The sequence below is a fragment of the Anomaloglossus baeobatrachus genome (assembly GCF_048569485.1).
Source record: "Anomaloglossus baeobatrachus isolate aAnoBae1 chromosome 5 unlocalized genomic scaffold, aAnoBae1.hap1 SUPER_5_unloc_20, whole genome shotgun sequence".
NCBI lineage: Eukaryota > Metazoa > Chordata > Amphibia > Anura > Aromobatidae > Anomaloglossus > Anomaloglossus baeobatrachus.
This window is the reverse complement of record NW_027441796.1, coordinates 15,475-33,711: the sequence shown is the minus strand read 5'-3', so window position 1 is coordinate 33,711 and position 18,237 is coordinate 15,475. Positions and strand designations below refer to the sequence as shown.

At 45.9% G+C, this 18,237-nt stretch overlaps 1 protein-coding gene across 1 annotated transcript in view; it reads right to left on the bottom strand.

Annotated features, from left to right (window-relative positions):
- Positions 1 to 16,329, bottom strand: part of LOC142258986 (uncharacterized) — an 88,381-nt gene extending 72,052 nt beyond the window's left edge. The window contains exons 1-3 of the mRNA XM_075331527.1: positions 16,211 to 16,329; positions 16,014 to 16,127; positions 11,898 to 13,118 (exon numbers count right to left, since the gene is read on the bottom strand). Coding sequence (XP_075187642.1) covers positions 11,898 to 13,118; positions 16,014 to 16,127; positions 16,211 to 16,295 — 1,420 coding nt within the window. The 5' untranslated portion in view covers positions 16,296 to 16,329. The remainder of the gene's footprint in view (positions 1 to 11,897; positions 13,119 to 16,013; positions 16,128 to 16,210) is intronic.
- Positions 16,330 to 18,237: the final 1,908 nt, after the last annotated feature.

Genomic DNA, 18,237 nt, shown 5'->3' with positions numbered 1-18,237 from the left:
AGAATGACTGCAACACAATGTCCTAGTTTAAGTGGAAAGAAGATAGACCTTCGGGAGAAAAGCGGGGGAAGGCCGAAGGACCACCTTATCATGATGGAAAATCAGGTAAGGTGAGCGACAGGAAAGGGCCGCCAGTTCAGACACTCGCCTGATAGAGGTAATGGTGACTAAAAAGGCAACCTTCCAGGACAGTCGTTGAAGAGAGATTTCTCTCAAAGGTTCGAAGGGAGGAAGCTGAAGACCTCCGAGAACCAGATTAAGATCCCAGGGATCTAAGGGGTGGCGATAAGGAGGGACCAAATGCGCCACCCCTTGACGAAAGGTACGGACCTGAGGGCGAGAAGCCAGCTGCTTCTGGAAAAATACTGACAAGGCAGAAACTTGTCCTTTAAGGGTACTGAAAGCTAGACCCGAGTCCAGACCGTCTTGCAGAAAGGCAAGAACATTAGGGATTGAAAAGGTAAGAGGCGACGATTATGATGGTCACACCAGGAAAGATAGGTCTTCCAGGTCCTGTGGTAGATACTGGCGGAGGAGGGCTTCCGAGCATTAAGCATAGTATGAACTACCTTAGAAGAAAGACCTGATTTTGCTAGAATCAAGGATTCAAGCGCCACGCCGTCAAAAGCAACTGTGCTGTATTCTGGTGGAATATTGGACATTGCGACAGAAGATCCGGGCGGTCGGGAAGACGCCAGGGAGTGTCGCCGAGCAGTTGGAGAAGCTCTGGGTACCAGGCTCTCCTGGGCCAGTCCGGGGCCATGAGGATCACCGGGATTCCCTCCACTTTGATTTTCTTGATTACTCTCGGAATGAGAGGAAACGGAGGGAAGATGTAGGGTAGGTGAAACTGTGACCACGGAAAGACTAGAGTGTCGGAGCCGAGCGCTAGCGGGTCTCTCGACCGGGATATGAAGGGATGTATTTTGGCGTTCATTCGAGAAGCCATGAGGTCCACATCTGGGAGTCCCCAACGAAGAGTGATCTGATGGAGCACTTCATTGTGGAGGGACCATTCCCCTGCCGCTAGACCTTGCCTGCTGAGAAAGTCTGCGGCCCAGTTGTCTACCCCCGGAATATGGACAGCTGAAATAATGGGAATGTGCATCTCTGCCCAAAGAAGAATCCTGGATACTTCTTTCATCGCAGCCCTGCTGCGAGTTCCTCCCTGACACTTGACGTAAGCCACGGCCATGGCATGGTCTGACTGGATCCGAACAGGGAGACCCAATAGTAAGGCTTGAAAATTCTGAAGGGCCAAAAATATGGCTCTGATCTCCAGAACATTGATGTGCAGGGAGCGCTCAGAAGGAGACCAGCGTCCGTGAACAGTGTGGTGGAGAAACACCGCCCCCCAGCCTATCAGGCTGGCATCCGTCGTGACTACTTGCCAGTGGACCGGGCGGAAGGACTTCACTTGAGATATGGATGAGGCTTGAGTCCACCAGACGAGGGAGCTGAGCGCAGACCGAGATAGGCGGACTGACCGGTCTAGGGAAGCTGGATTCTTGTCCCAGGAGGATAGAAGATCCAGTTGTAGAGGGCGCAGATGGAATTGGGCAAAGAACACGGCTTCTATGACCGCCACCATTTTGCCTAACACTCTCATTCCATTCCGAAGGGATGTGTGACGGCGAGAGCGGAGGGATTGGGCGGCCCGGATCAGGGAAGACCTCTTGTCCTCTGGAAGAAAAACCCGGGACTGAGCCCTGTCTATCAGCATACTTAAAAAGGTGATGCGCTGATGAGGAATGAGGGATGACTTGTTGAAGTTGATAAGCCACCCTAGCCTTGACAGCGTGTCTAGGCATATCTGCACGCTTTCTGAGCAAACTTAAAGAGAGCTCCCTTTGACAAGAAGGTCGTCCAAATAGGGAACGACCAGGATGCCTTTGGGGTGTAAAATGGACATGACAGCCGCCATGACCTTTGTGAAGACCCGAGGCGCAGTGGCCAGCCCAAAGGGGAGGGCCCTGAATTGGAAATGACGGTGTCCTACGGCAAAGCGAAGGAACCGATGATGAGAGACACATATGGGAATGTGTAAATAAGCATCTTGAACGTCTATGGAAGCTAGGAATTCTCCAGGTTCCATGGCGGCTAGCACTGCTCTAAATGATTCCATTCGGAAAGTTCGAATCCGTACGAATTTGTTCAGCCGTTTGAGGTCCAAGATAGGGCGGACAGAGCCATCTTTTTTGGGAACGACAAAAAGGTTTGAATAGAAACCTTTGCCGCGCTGTTCCAGGGGCACTGGAATGATAACATTTGCTTTCTGTAAAGAGGCTATGGCCTGAAATAAGGCCTAGCTTTGCGTTTTGGACTTTGGAAGACGAGAACGCAGAAACCTGTTGGCCGGCAGGGAATGGAAATCGATCTTGTAACCTGAGGTGACGATTTCTCGAACCCAAGCATCGTGAGTGTGGTCTAGCCAGATATCCCGAAAAAGTAGAAGCCGCCCTCCAACCGGAGTCGGATCTGAGGGATACCTGGCGTCATGCTGAGGGGGCCTGTACAGAGCGAGGTTCTTTGGATTTAGTTTGCTTGGAGTGGGAATACCAAGAAGAGCCCCTTTAGGGACCGGATCCTCGATCTGAGCGTTGGGATAATCCTTGGGCTGATGGTTTTTGGGGGGCAGGCCGAAAGGACTGCCTGCGCCAAGGAGATTTTTTATAATTCCTGGATACAGGCCGCTTTTGAGGTAGAATGGTACTTTTACCACCCGTCGTCTCAGATATGAGTTTGTCCAGGGATACTCCAAACAGACGCAGGCCATGGAAGGGGAGTGTGAACAGGGATTTCTTGGAGGCACTGTCCGCATTCCATATTTTTAGCCAAAGGACCGATAGGGCTGACAAACTAGCTGCATCTCGGGAGCCGTGAAGAAAATAATTAGAGGCTAGAGAGAACAAATCAAGGATCTCAAAAGCCGCCGGATTCTTGCTCCACACCCCCATAGCTCTCGCGACCCATGTTAAGGCAAACAGTGGGCGAAGAGAGGAGCCCGAAGCCTGGAAAATAGATTTGACCGCAGCATCAACTGCGCGGGTCGGACAAGTCCTTAAGAGACGCGTTGTCTGAAACAGACATGACCGTGTGTTTAGCCAGTCTGGATACTGGCGGATCCACAATGGGGGGTACTGACCAGGGCTTAACCATTTCAGAGGGAAAGGGATAAGCGAATGAAGAGAAGGATTTTTTATTAAACCTTCTATCAGGGTGATCCCACCGTTTAGATATAATTTGCAGAAAAAACGGATCCTGAGCAAAGGATTTAGGAGGCTTCTTGGCCCGCTTGATTGCCGACTGAGAAGTCGGGTCAGGAGGCTGATCAGAGATCGACAGAGAGTGATTGACAAACGAAATTAGTGTGTCTTCTATATGCCTAGACTCAGAAAGGACATCTGAATCAGAGTCAGAGTCTTGAGAATCGTGACTACTAAAGGTCACGGAACCTCGGTCAGACTGACCATCGTCCGAGTCGGATGAGGCGTAGAGGTCGCAATGGCGCCTTTTGGAAACAGCCTTTTTACGTTCTGGGAAAGAGGGACCAGACGAAGCAGGCGGGCTCCTCTGAGGGAGCTGGGCCAGGGGAAGGCTGTGGGAGCCTGAGGACGGCTGGGATATCTGAGCGACAAGGTCATCTAACCTTTTAGACATTAGAAGAGCCCATGCAGGCATTACGTCATCAGACGGGGGTGCTGCCTGGCCGGTGGCCGGAGCAGAATCCAGAGACTGCACGGCATCCTGGTCCGGCAATGGGGTCTGTTGTGACACGGTAGTAGGGGCATCGCAGCCCCGGCATAGTGGATAGCTTCGGCCATTAGAAAACGAGCGTCCACAGGTGGTACAAGCATAGTACAGGTCCGTAGAGGACGCCTGGGAAGCTTTATCACCCTTGCGGTTACGCATGTCAGCAACAGAGTCCTACAGCCTAATATAGGGATATGCCGTTGTTATATGAGTGAGGAGCCACTAGCAGTTTTATAAAGTGACTGCTATGCACAGCCGGTATATACCGATAGCAAAATGGCATATACTGTCAAACAGTCGGCATATACCTGCAGGCAGAGCCAGTATATACCGCTAGCAGCTGATATACACCGCTAGCCAGCAGGCGCACACCGCTAGAGAGACAGCGATATACCGCTGAGCAGAGCGGTATATAGTGCTGCAGAAGTGCAGAGCCAAGGAGGTGATCTCACCGGAGTCTGCTCCCCATGTGGAAAATGGCGTCCAGCGTTCCTGGCAGCATGGAGGAGAGAGACGGCCCCCGGAGGCTGATTGGTCTCAGGGCTGGGACTAAGCGTGACGGCCAATCGGAAAGGAGCTGCTCCTGAGTGAGGGAGCGGCTTCCAGAGCAGTGAGAGGGGGCGTTGCTAGAATGCAGGCCGAAGCCGGGGGCTAAATTAATAATGCTCCCTGGAATCACGGCCTGCATCGCATCACCGGCGCCTTTCCAGGCGGCGGTTTGGATGCAGGGGACAGATGACTCGTCGTCTCTCTACCTGCTCCTGACTCCGTCTGAAGACGCACCGGTAATGGATGCGGGGATTTCAGGGACGCATCTTCGGCTCAAGGCTGAAGCAAGTCCTCGGCTCTGCTTAGCAATCTGGAGCTACCTTGGTGTGAGGTGCTTCCAGGGAGCAGCCTGGAGAGGTACGCAGACCCGACCACTTGGGCGCGAGGGAAGACTGACGGCTTGTGCACGCCAAGTTTCCTCTGCCCGTACACGGGGGGAACGGGGGTGGCAAGGCACCCTGGTATTGCCCCTATCAAAAATAGAATGAATAAGAAAAAGAAATCAAAATAAAAAGTAAAAATAAAAACAAAATAAGCTGGCCTGAGGCACTTCTGGTGGAGCTCAGTCCAGACATGTCAGCCTCCCTGCTGACACTAGAAAAAACTGAGCTAGTTTCCTGCCTAGCTAGGGTATATGCTGTGGGGGGAGAAGCTAACACTTTGGCAAACTAGTGTCACGCCTCCCCTGGAGACACCATACTACCCACTGTCTGTGTCCCCCAATGGAAAGGCGAGAAAGGAAAAATAATCTCTTGGATATCAGACAGAAAAAATCCTTTAGTTTTTCTTATTACAATTATCCATTGCAAAGGAATCAGTTTTTTAACATAAAAAGCCCCATTTCTGCGGGGTCCACTCCTGATTCATGAAGAGGTAAATGCCTCCTCATGAATCTGGAGCGTTTGACGAGTGGCATGTGCCTCCTTGTGCCATGCTAGAAATATTACTCCCATCAGACACTGGAGTGAGATTTCTGGCATAGGGAACACCACAGCTCGTCATGAATTAAAGGAGCTGTGCTGTCACGCCCCCGTCCCACCCAAGCTCTGCCAATTTTAGAGTGAAAATGCCAAATCTTTTCACAACTTTCCAAATTTTTGTGACAGTTTTTTTTGGCATAAAAGCTTTGATGATTTGGGACCAGAACGTCTTAACAACTTCCACATATCTAGGATCCAGTGTGATTCAATTCTCCCCTCACTATTTTTTTGCAAAATGTCTACAGCTCTGTGCCAACTCCAGAGGTTCTGAGGCAAAATCATCACATATAGACAATAAAGAAAGATAGGCATGAAGAAAATATATTTTACAAGCATTTATTAACAAAACAACAAGATTTGAAATGCAATTATATACAATGTGATATACTTCAGAGTTCCTATCTCCAATCTGGGGCTGCACTTTTTAGTATATAAAGCAGTGGGCAACCTGAGATTAGTGAATTATCTAAACATAATTCAGTATCAAAACCTTTCACAAATGTTCCTAAAGGCTCTCAAAAAGGCTAACAGTGTGCCAGCTAAAAATATTCACTGCTCACCACGCCATAATCCCGCCCACCTCTAGGCAATGAAGCCAGCCCAAACCAAGAAGTAGGTGGTATTATTAGCATGGGGAGCAGCGAATATTCATTCTCTTTAATAGCGGGTACACATGATTACTAAGCCGCCCGCTTACTCCTATGACTGGGCGATCACGTGTGTCTACTATTAGACATTGAAATAAAAAACACTAACAAAGTCCCTCATCACCAATTTATTAACCCCGACAAAGCCCTCCATGTCCGGCGTAATCCACGGACCTCCAGCGTCGCTTCCAGCTCTGCTACATGCAGGTGACAGGAGCTGCAGAATACACCGCCGCTCCTGTCAGCTCCACGCAACAAATAAGGTGAGTAGCGCGATCAGCTGAGCTGACACTGAGGTTACCCGCGGCCACCGCTGGATCCAGCGGTGGCCGCGAGTTACCTGACTGACAGCAGCTGATCGCGCTACTCACCTCCTTTGATGCGTGGAGCTGACAGGAGCGGCAGTGTATTCTGCAGCTCCTGTCACCTGCATGTAGCAGAGCTGGAAGCGACGCTGGAGGTCCGTGGATTACGCCGGACATGGAGGGCTTTGTCGGGGTTAATAAATTGGTGATGAGGGACTTTGTTAGTGTTTTTTATTTCTAATAAATTATTTTTTCGGGTGTGTGTGTATTTTTTAAATGTCACTTACAGATTAATCATGGAAGGTATCTCGGGGAGACACCTGACATGATTAATCTAGGACTTATTGGCAGCTATGGGCTGCCAATAACTCCTTATTACCCCGATTTGCCAACGCACCAGGGCAAATCGGGAAGAGCCGGGTACAGTCCCAGAACTGTCGCATATAATGTATGCGGCAATTCTGGGCGGCTGCTGACTGATATTGTTAGGCTGGGGGGCTCCCCATAACATGGGGCTGCCCATCCTGAGAATACCAGCCTTCATCCGTATGGATTTATCTGGCTGGTATTAAAATGGGGGGGGACCGCACGCCGGTTTTTTTTAATTATTTATTTATTGTACTGCACAGTATAGACACGCCCACCGGCTGCTGTGATTGGGTGCAGTGAGACAGCTGTCACTCAGCGTCGTGGGCGTGTGTGACTGCAACCAATCACAGGCGCCGGTGGGCGAGTAAAGCAGGGAATACGAGATTGATTAATGGGCGGCCGGCTTTTTCAAAATAGTAAAAGCCGCCGAAGTTTTTATAACAGCCGTGCAGCGCCGCGCCGGAGATCGGGGAACGGTGAGTATGAGAGAGGGCTGCTCAATTCAGTCAGGGGATTAGCGGTCACCGGTGAGTCCTTCACGGGTGACCGCTAATCAGTACACGGCACACAGACAGAGCCGCAGCATGACAATGAAGTCGGGTGAAGTTCACCTGAGTTCATTCTCATCGCACAACTCTGTCTGCTGTCTGCCGACATGTATCAACGACATTGTGCATCACACACACGGAACATTTTACACGGACAACACACACACGTCAGTTATTTCACTCACGCACACACGGACCTTCCACACGCACATACGGTTAGCATACGGGATACACACGCTGGCCACACATACCATAAAAACGGACCTAAAAAACAGAAAACGGACCCGAAAAACGGCCCGTATCACACGTGCGTGGTTTTAACGGATGTGTGTTGGAGCCCTTAGACAAAGGAAGGCTCATACTGCAGAGAAAGGCGTATACGTTGGAGAACAAAGAATATACTGTAATGATACATCATGACATTATTTACGAGCATTGCGGTAAAAACTTATTGTATTCCTATGGGCCTCGATGATACTTTTCACTAGTTCAGCCATGTCGTCATTGCTGACATTTCTGATTCCTGAAGGCGCCTCTACTTCACATAACTCTTCACACTCACAACTCTATTGACAACTTAATTTCTTTATCGATTCAATACACCTGCTATTAATGACTACACATCACCATCTATCAACTGACGCAATTGTACAGTCATATGAAAAAGTTTGGGCACACCTATTAATGTTAACCTTTTTTTTTATAACAATTTGGGTTTTTGCAACAGCTATTTCAGTTTCATATATCTAATAACTGATGGACTGAGTAATATTTCTGAATTGAAATGAGGTTTATTGTACTAACAGAAAATGTGCAATCCGCATTTATTTGAACAAAATTTGACCGGTGCAAAAGAATGGGCACCTCGACATAAAAGTGACATTAATATTTTGTAGATCCTCCTTTTGCAAAAATAACAGCCTCTAGTCGCTTCCTGTAGCTTTTAATGAGTTCCTGGATCCTGGTATATTTGACCATTCCTGTTTACAAAACAATTGCAGTTCAGTTAAGTTTGATGGTCGCCGAGCATGGACAGCACGCTTCAAATCATCCCACAGATTTTCAAGTCTGGGGACTGGGATGGCCATTCCAGAACATTGTAATTGTTCCTCTGCATGAATACCTGAGTAGATTTGGAGCGGTGTTTTGGATCATTGTCTTGCTGAAATATCCATCCCCTGCGTAACTTCAACTTCGTCACTGATTCTTGCACATTATTGTCAAGAATCTGCTGATACTGAGTTGAATCCATGCGACCCTCAACTTTAACAAGATTCCCGGTGCCTGCATTGGCCACACAGCCCCAAAGCATGATGGAACCTCCACCAAATTTTACTGTGGGTAGCAAGTGCTTTTCTTGGAATGCCGTGTTTTTTTGCCTCCATGCAAAACGCCTTTTTGTATGACCAAACAACTCAATCTTTGTTTCATCAGTCCACAGGACCTTCGTTCAAAATGTAACTGGCTTGTCCAAATGTGCTTTTGCATGCCTCAGGCGACTGTTTGTGGCGTGCTTGCAGAAACAGCTTCTTTCGCATCACTCTCCCATACAGCTTCTCCTTGTGCAACGTGCGCTGTATTGTTGACCGATGCACATTGACACTATCTGCAGCAAGATGAAGCTGCAGGTCTTTGGAGGTGGTCTGTGGATTGTCCTTGACTGTTCTCACCATTCTTCTTCTCTGCCTTTCTGATATTTTTCTTGGCCTGCCACTTCTGGGCTTAACAAGAACTGTACCTGTGTTCTTCCATTTCTTTACTATGTTCCTCACAGTGGAAACTGACAGTTGTATCCTTCCCCTGAACAACTATGTTGAATAATCTTTGTTTTCAGATCATTTGAGAGTTCTTTTGAGGAGCCCATGATGCTACTCTTCATAGGAAATTCAAATAGGAGAACAACTTGCAAGTGGCCACCTTAAATACCTTTTCTCATGATTGGATACACCTGCCTATGAAGTTCAAAGCTCAATGAGGTTATAAAACCAATTTAGTGCTTTAGTAAGTCAGTAAAAAGTAGTTAGGAGTGTTCAAATCAAGAAATTGATAAGGGTGCCCATACTTTTGCACCGGTCAAATTTTGTTTAAATGCGGATTGCACATTTTCTGTTAGTACAATAAACTTCATTTCAATCCAGAAATATTACTCAGGCCATCAGTTATTAGATATATGAAACAGAAATAGCTGTTGCAAAAACCCAAATTGTTATAAAGAAAAAAGGTTAACATTAATAGAGGTGCCCAAACTTTTTCATATGACTGTATTCTTCTATTCGATTTAACCTTTTGTGGACCTTATCTTATACTTGCTAATTACACGGATGTTCTCTCTGGGGGGAGAACTCTAGCCAATGAATCTCATTAGCTGCAAAATTAGTTTGCTGAAGTCTTCCCAAGATGGCTGTTAGATACAACATGGCTGCTCAGCATATTATGGCTGACTATTCTCTAACACGTACGTCTGCGTGTAACTGCGGGCACATGGCAGTAATGTCATGTGCTTCTCCGCTTACATGCTGAAGTCACTTGCCAGCATCAGATGAGAACACTGTGCACCATGAGAGCGGAGGGATGGGGAGTATTGTATAATCTTTTCTTATGTGTGCAGCGTGATGGGGAAATATATACCAGCATGGACCCATGATGAGGGCTATATATACAAGAATGGGAACATATATACTAGGACAAGAATCATATATACCAGGATGGGATAAATATGGGCAACATACAGTGCTGGCCAAAAGTATTGGCACCCCTGCACTTCTGTCAGATAATACTCAGTTTCTTCTTGAAAATGATTGCAATCACAAATTCTTTGGTATTATTATCTTCATTTAATTTGTCTTCAATGAAAAACAAAAAAAAAATTGTCATAAAGCCAAATTGGATATAACTCCACACTAAACATAAAAAAGGGGGTGGACAAAAGTATTGGCACTGTTTGAAAAATCATGTGATGCTTCTCTAATTTGTGTAATTAACAGCACCTGTAACTTACCTGTGGCACCTAACAGGTTTTGGCAATAACTAAATCACACTTGCAGCCAGTTGACATGGATTAAAGTTGACTCAACCTCTGTCCTGTTTCCTTGTGTGTACCACATTGAGCATGGCGAAAAGAAAGAAGACCAAAGAACTGTCTGAAGACCTGAGAATCCAAATTGTGAGGAAGCATGAGCAATCTCAAGGCTACAAGTCCATCTCCAAAGACCTGAAAGTTCCTGTGTCTACGGTGCGCAGTGTCATCAAGAAGTTTAAAGCCCATGGCACTGTGGCTAACCTCCGTAGATGTGGAAGGAAAAGAAAAATTGACGAGAGACTTCAACGCAAGATTGTGCGGATGTTGGATAAAGAACCTCGACTAACATCCAAACAAGTTCAAGCTGCCCTGCAGTCCGAGGGTACAACAGCGTCAACCTGTACTATCCGTCGGCGTCTGAATGAAAAGGGACTGTATGGTAGGATACCCAGGAAGACCCCACTTCTTACCCAGAGACATAAAAAAGCCAGGCTGGAGTTTTGGGGTTGCTTTGCTGCCTCTGGCACTGGACTGCTTGACCGTGTGCATGGCATTATGAAGTCTGAAGACTACCAACAAATTTTGCAGCATAATGTAGGGCCCAGTGTGGGAAAGCTGGGTCTTCCTCAGAGGTCATGGGTCTTCCAGCAGGACAATGACCCAAAACACACTTCAAAAAGCACTAGAAAATGGTTTGATAGAAAGCACTGGAGACTACTAAAGTGGCCAGCAATGAGTCCAGACCTGAATCCCATAGAACACCTGTGGAGAGATCTCAAAATGGCAGTTTGGAGAAGACACCCTTCAAATCTCAGGGACCTGGAGCAGTTTGCCAAAGAAGAATGGTCTAAAATTCCAGCAGAGCATTGTAAGAAACTCACTGATGGTTACCGGAAGCGGTTGTTCGCAGTTATTTTGGCTAAAGGTTGTGCAACCAAGTATTAGGCTAAGGGTGCCAATACTTTTGTCTGGCCCATTTTGGGAGTTTTGTGTGAAATGATCAATGATTTGATTTTTGTTTCATTCTCTTTTCATTTATTTTGCTTGCAATGAAAAAACACAAGATAATACCAAAGAATTTGTGATTGCAATCATTTTAAAGAAGAAATTGAGTATTATCTGACAGAATTGCAGGGGTGCCAATACTTTTGGCCAGCACTGTATATACCAGGATGAATATACAGTATACACAAGGATGAGAGACACATCAACAGTACCTGTAAGGTGTAAGGGGCATGGGGCCCAGGATGGGTGACATCTGTACAGAATTAGGGGATTTTATCCCAGTAACAGTGTCAGCAGCAGATCCCCCCCCCCCCCCCATAACAGTGCGTGATGACCACATTTTTTGTGTCAATCTTTTTCCCTATATTCCTCCTTCAAAACCTAGATGTGTCTTATGGTCCAAAAAATACAATAAGTTTAAAAATAAATAAAATGGTTCTTTTCCTCACAAATCCTTACTTGAGCAATTGTAGCCAATTTTATTTTATAAAAACCTTTGAATTATAGTACATCATGATGGCTTCTCCTGTGTGACTCATCAGACAACAGGATCTGATTAGTCTTAAAACCATTTGGCAAATTCTAAAAGCAAGAATGGCTGGTCCGCTCTGTTGGTTTTCTGATGGTCGGCAAAACTTGATTTACCAGTTAAACATTTCAATTATTCACAACATGAAAAAGGTTCCCTTCCCTGTGCGGCTTCTTCACATGTTTAACAAGACCTGATTTACTAGTAAAACATTGCCCACATTCTGAACATGAAAATGGCTTCTCTCTTGTGTGAGATCTTTGATGACTAACAAGATGTTCTTTCCGAATAAAATATTTCCCACATTCTGAACATGAAAATGGCTTCTCCCCTGTGTGAGATCTTTGATGCACAACAAGATCTGATTTCTGAATAAAACATTTCCCACATTCTGAACATAAAAATGGCTTCTCCCCTGTGTGAAGTTTCTGATGTCTAACAAAGTCTGATTTCCAAATAAAACATTTTCCACATTCTGAACATGAAAATGGCTTCTCCCCTGCGTGAGATCTTTGATGCACAACAAGACCTGATTTCTTAATAAAACATTTCCCACATTCTAAACATGAAAATGGCTTCTCCCCTGTGTGAAGTTTCTGATGTATAACTAGGTATGATTTCTGAATAAAACATTTCCCACATTCTTGACATGAAAATGGCTTCTCCCCTGTGTGAGAATTTTGATGCTCAACAACATGTGATTTCCTGGTAAAACATTTCCCACACTCTGAACATGAAAATGGCTTCTCACCTGTGTGAGATCTTTGATGCACAACAAGATTTGATTTCTGAATAAAACATTTCCCACATTCTAAACATGAAAATGGCTTCTCTCCTGTGTGAGATCTTTGATGCTCAACAAGATATGATTTCCGAATAAAACATTTCCCACACTCTGAACATGAAAATGGTTTCTCCCCTGTGTGAAGTTTCTGATGTATAACAAGGTATGATTTCTGAATAAAACATTTCCCACATTCTTGACATGAAAATGGCTTCTCACCTGTGTGAGATCTTTGATGCACAACAAGATTTGATTTCCGAATAAAACATTTCCCACACTCTGAACATGAAAATGGCTTCTCCCCTGTGTGAGTTTTTTCATGGATATTAAGATGTGATTTCCTGGTAAAACATTTCCCACATTTTGAACATGAAAATGGTTTCTCCCTTGTATGAGCAGTTTCGTATTCCACATCCCTTCTGTAACTTTTATTTTGCTTACAATTCTGTGATAAATCGAAATTTTGGACTGGTTTGAAAAGATCAGATGATAGAGATTTCCTAGGAGGGACTGAAGGTATATCTGGGACAACAGCATGCTCTTCATATGTATCATGTGGGATACTTTCATCATCTGTTATAAATTCTGAAGATATTAGAGATCCATCTGAAATCCCAATACAGTCATCTGCTAAAAATAAACACAAAGTTATTAATTTTTAATGATATTATCTTGAAAGTACATTTAATTTTTTTAAACTATAACATCAGAAATTAAATTAGGGAAAAATTTATTCTGAATCTGTTGTCCAATATCGAGATCTAAAGGCCCCTTTACACGCTACGATTTATCTGACAATATGTAGTCGGGATCACGGTTTTCGTGACGCACTTCCGTCGTCTTTAATGACGTCGTTGCGTGTGACACCTACGTGCGACTCTGAACGATCTTAAAAATAGCGAAAATCGTTGATCGTTGACACGACGTTCAGTTTCAAAATATTGTCCGTTGTTTGGAACGCAGCAGACATATTGTTACGTTTGATACCCTGCCAACGACGAACAACATCCACATGACCGCCTTGATCAAACAATATCTCACTGAACGATGTAATGTCGTTTGTGAGATGGGTACGTGTGACAGCTACAAAATGACTTATGAGCGATCTCGGCAAATCGTAGCAACGATCTGGGCGTGTCACGTCGCTAATGAGATCACTAGCGATATCGTTGTGTGTAAAGCGGCCTTAAGCGTTACATCTTTGTTAATTCGGCTCTCACATTCCTAGCACCAGTTCTCTGGAATGTGCTACAGTAAATAATCTGATTGATTGTCACAATGTGACTGCAGGATAATGAGGGATAGGGGGCTCCTATACTGTCCCTCACACTAGGGGACCTCAAGCTATTCCTAACATCTGGATTAGCCCTGAAGATGGAGATGCCGGAGTCTCGTGCATTACTAGTCTCCTGACTAGATCTAATCTGTAATCCCCAAGGGAAGGAAGGGGCAGGATTATGATGGAAATACAGATTAAGACAGACGGGAATCATTGCAAACTCACAAAAATAAACAGTGAGAGGCTAAGGAGAAAAGCAAGAGCAGGAAGGCAGCCACAAGAATGACAACAAGGGTTAACACCACAACAGCTCACAGTAATAATGCACAAAAAACACCCATAAATCTGGATCACAACACCTCACCAGATCAGTATAGGTAAACGATAGCTGGCATTAATGAAATAGTCCAGCCAGCATATACAGAACAGGAGCAAACAATACTTTCTCCTCTACAGCATGTGATCACAGACATTAACAAGCAGCCCAGCAGAGAATAACTCTTACTAGCCTGCCCAAGCCTGTGGTTTGATGCCTGCGTCTCCCTGCGCTGCTCACAGACAGCAGAGAAATTAACATGCAAAGTACCAGAGTCTATCATTTCAACAGATCCTGACGCTGCCATGACAGTTGGCAAAACCTGCAAACATCTCCTTGAAACATTGAGCCACAACATAGACAATTTCAAAGCGTTTTTTTTCGAAGACGAAAATAAAATAAAGACAGATGCTGAAAACTCAACTGGGTTGTCTGGGACTGAAATGCTGATAGCCTATCCTAAAGCCTGCTTTACACCAGTCGATCTATCGTGCGATAGCACGAGCGATCGTACCTGCCCCTGTTGTTTTTGCGTAATGGGCAAATCGCTGCCCGTGGCGCACAAACTCGTTTAACCCCCGTCACACGCACTTACCTTCTGGACGACCTCGCTGTGGGCCACGAACGTCCACTTCCTGAAGTGGGAGGGACGTTCGGCGTCACAGCGACGTCATACGGCCAATAGAAGCGGAGGGGTGGAGATGAGCGGGATGTAAACATCTCGCCCACCTCCTTCCTTCCATTAAGCCGGCGGGTGCTGTGGGACGCAGATAAGCTGTGCTCATCATTCCCGTGGTGTCACACGGAGCAACGTGTGATGCCACAGAAACGATGAACAACCTGCACCCATGAAAATAAACGATATTATGAAAGTTAACGATGAGTACACGACTCACGATTTGTGAGCGATACCGCGTCGCTCGGAGGTGTCACACGAGACGCCGTCGTGTGCTATGCCGGATGTGCGTCACGAAAACCGTGACCCCGACGACATATCGCACGATATATTGTCCCGTGTAAAGCCCGCATTAGGCTTTGTAACCAAAGCAGGTAGCAGGGTCTTGCAGCCTGTACAGATAAACATTAGGGTTCAAATTCATCAAGACCGGTGATGTGCACTGAAAAATGATGCCAGGGACTGGAGTGAGATTTCTGGCATAGGAAACATTGCAGTTTGTTATGAATTAGAGAAGCGGTGGCATCACACCCTTGTTCTGGCCAAGCTCTGCCCATTTTGGCAAAGCTGGTTAAAATTGGCGTGAACACACACACACACACACACACACACACACACACACACACACACCAGCCTTTGGTCACATGATGTGATGTAAAAAAGGTCCTTAAGCAGTCCTATAATTGGCATATAAACACTGGGGCCACTAGGATTATGGGGGCCCTGTGAAATTGTTCAGTTTGCTCTCCCTTTCCCCTAATACCAGTCCGGCATGCCAGCCTGTGTCCTGTTCAGTTCATTTAGACTCCTGCAATTAAGAGACCTTTGGTAACATCATGTCACATGACTTTGAAATCATCAAAGATCCTTAAACAATCAACCTTAGAATACAACTGATGGAGTCAAAAAGAAAGTGGGGTTCCTCAGAACTTGAGCAGTTTGATTCCTCCCAACTCCTGACGGTAACTAGGGCTTATTCTTGGAGTAGGGCTTATATTTCAAACATTCTCGAAAAATCCCATAAAATCATGTTAGGGCTTATTTTCGGTGTAGGTCTTATTTTCAGGGAAACAGGGTATTCATGAACCCTCTGCAGGTGTTTAAGTTGCCTTCATAACAACATAGAGAAGACACTAGAAACAAACAGCAGAAGAAGCAGAAGCAAAGAAAATACAGCTGAAAAACCCAGAGCAGAAAGTCTAAAAATGTAAACACAAAATGAGTGCAGAAAGTACATGAGTAGAAATCTCTTACTGGGTAGAGCTGGAGGAAACACATCCTGAGGAACATCGGGATCTTCTTGTTTACAGTCCTGTGGGAGAAGAGGACGGGGACATCTCTCTGGTGTTGTCCTCTTACTGGATAGAACTGGAGGAGACACATACAGGGACTGAATTTATTCCTTACATACAGATAATTATAGGCCGTCTGTATTTAGTCCTGTCTATTACCTGGTGATGTGAGGGGCTGGGGAACCACCATCATGACGTCCTTGTACAGATCTTTGTGTCCTTCTAAATACTCCCACTCCTCCATGGAGAAATAGACGGTGACGTCCTGACACCTTATAGAAACCTGACACATACAATGATACCGTCACCCCCGATCCCTTCATAGCGTTACTGTATAATGTCCCAGCATTCCCAGCAGTGTCACCTCTCCAGTCAGCAGCTCAATCATCTTGTAGGTGAGTTCTAGGATCTTCTGGTCATTGATGTCCTCATGTATCGGGGGGTGAGGTGGAAGCCCCGTGATTGAGGGATGGGAAAGACCCCTGAGCCCAGACACAGGGGCCTAACAGCGCTCACTAGAGGTCTTCTTCACTACTGTGTAATCCTGGTTATGGAGAGACCCAGTAATAAATCTCACTCCAGACATTTCCAGAGTCCTCACCTCTCCAGTTCTGTCCATCTGTTATTCCCATAGATAAGAATGATGTAATGTGACGTCATCAGAATCTCTCACCTCTCCAGTAAGCCGGAAGAGGATCTCTAGTGTGAGGTGTAATATCCTCTCTGCCATCCTGTCCCTGTCCATATCCATCCTTGATGGGTCAATCAGGAGCATTCTCTTATATAGAAGATCTCCACTGAGAGGATCAAATATTGTAAGGACCTGAATGGGGAGAAGATGACGATGTAACATCATAAAGAATCCGGTGTAATAATACAATTTTTGGAGATAACCGTTCACTAGATAGGGATAATTGCCGCGCTGCCATGAGGAGTCCAGACTAACTCTGCTGACTCATTACAGTGAATGGATCTTTAGGGGGTTTCATCTGAATCATGTCATTTGAAGAATTACATGTAGACCTGTCATGTAATGCGATCCAGTGTACATCTTGTCTCATGCATGCAGTCCTTGAAAAGCCGTTCGAGGGTGCATACTGTTGTTCGAGATGTGAGCAAGTTGCACATTTGGAAGCCCAGATACTGGATCTAAATGAGCAGCTGGCAACTCTGAGATGCATTAGCAATATGGAAAGGAGTGTGCTGCTCACTGAGCAGCAGCTTGCTGGGTCAGATGTGGGGGAGGATCGTAGTAGGGAGCGGCAGGACGGTGAGGTAGGTAGCTGGGTGACAGTTAGAAAGGGGGGTAAAGGGAAAAGTGCTAGGAAGGCTAGTCCTGAACTGACACACCCCAATAGGTTTGCAAACTTGGCAGATGAGGGGGATGTCATTACAGGGGTAGCATTGTTGCAGCAAGGCATGACCTCTGAACGCCAGAGGAGTGTCTGCTCCAGTAAGGGGGGGAATAGGAGTGCAGGGCAGGCAAGACAGGTACTGGTAGTGGGGGACTCAATTATTAGGGGGACAGATAGGGCAATCTGTCACAAAGACAGGGATCGCCGAACAGTGTGTTGTCTTCCTGGCGCTCGAGTTCGGCACATCGCTGATTGGGTTGACAGATTACTGGGAGGGGCTGGGAAGGACCCAGCGGTCATTGTACACATTGGCACAAATGACAAAGTTAGAGGTAGGTGGAAGGTCCTTAAAGATGATTTCAGGGAATTAGGTTGTAAGCTTAAAGCATGGACCTCAAAGGTGGTATTTTCAGAAATACTACCTGTGCCACGAGCCACACCAGAGAGGCAAAGAGAGATCAGGGAGGTTAACAGGTGGCTCAGGAATTGGTGTAGGAAAGAGAGTTTTGGGTTCCTGGAGAATTGGGCCGACTTTTCAGTTGGCTACAGATTCTATGCTAGGGATGGGCTGCATCTTAATGGGGAAGGTGCAGCTCTGCTGGGGCAGAAAATGGCTAGAAGGTTGGAGGAGTGTTTAAACTAGGAATGGGGGGCGAGGGTATTCACTTTATAGAAGGGGAATGTAGTGCAGATAGTGACCAGGGCACAAGTAATGAAATTGGGGGTGGTACGGGGGGAAGGGTTAGGACAGTTAATACAGTAAGCAGGAATACAGGTACAGAGTCATACGTAACGTGCATGTACACTAATGCCCGAAGCCTCACAAATAAG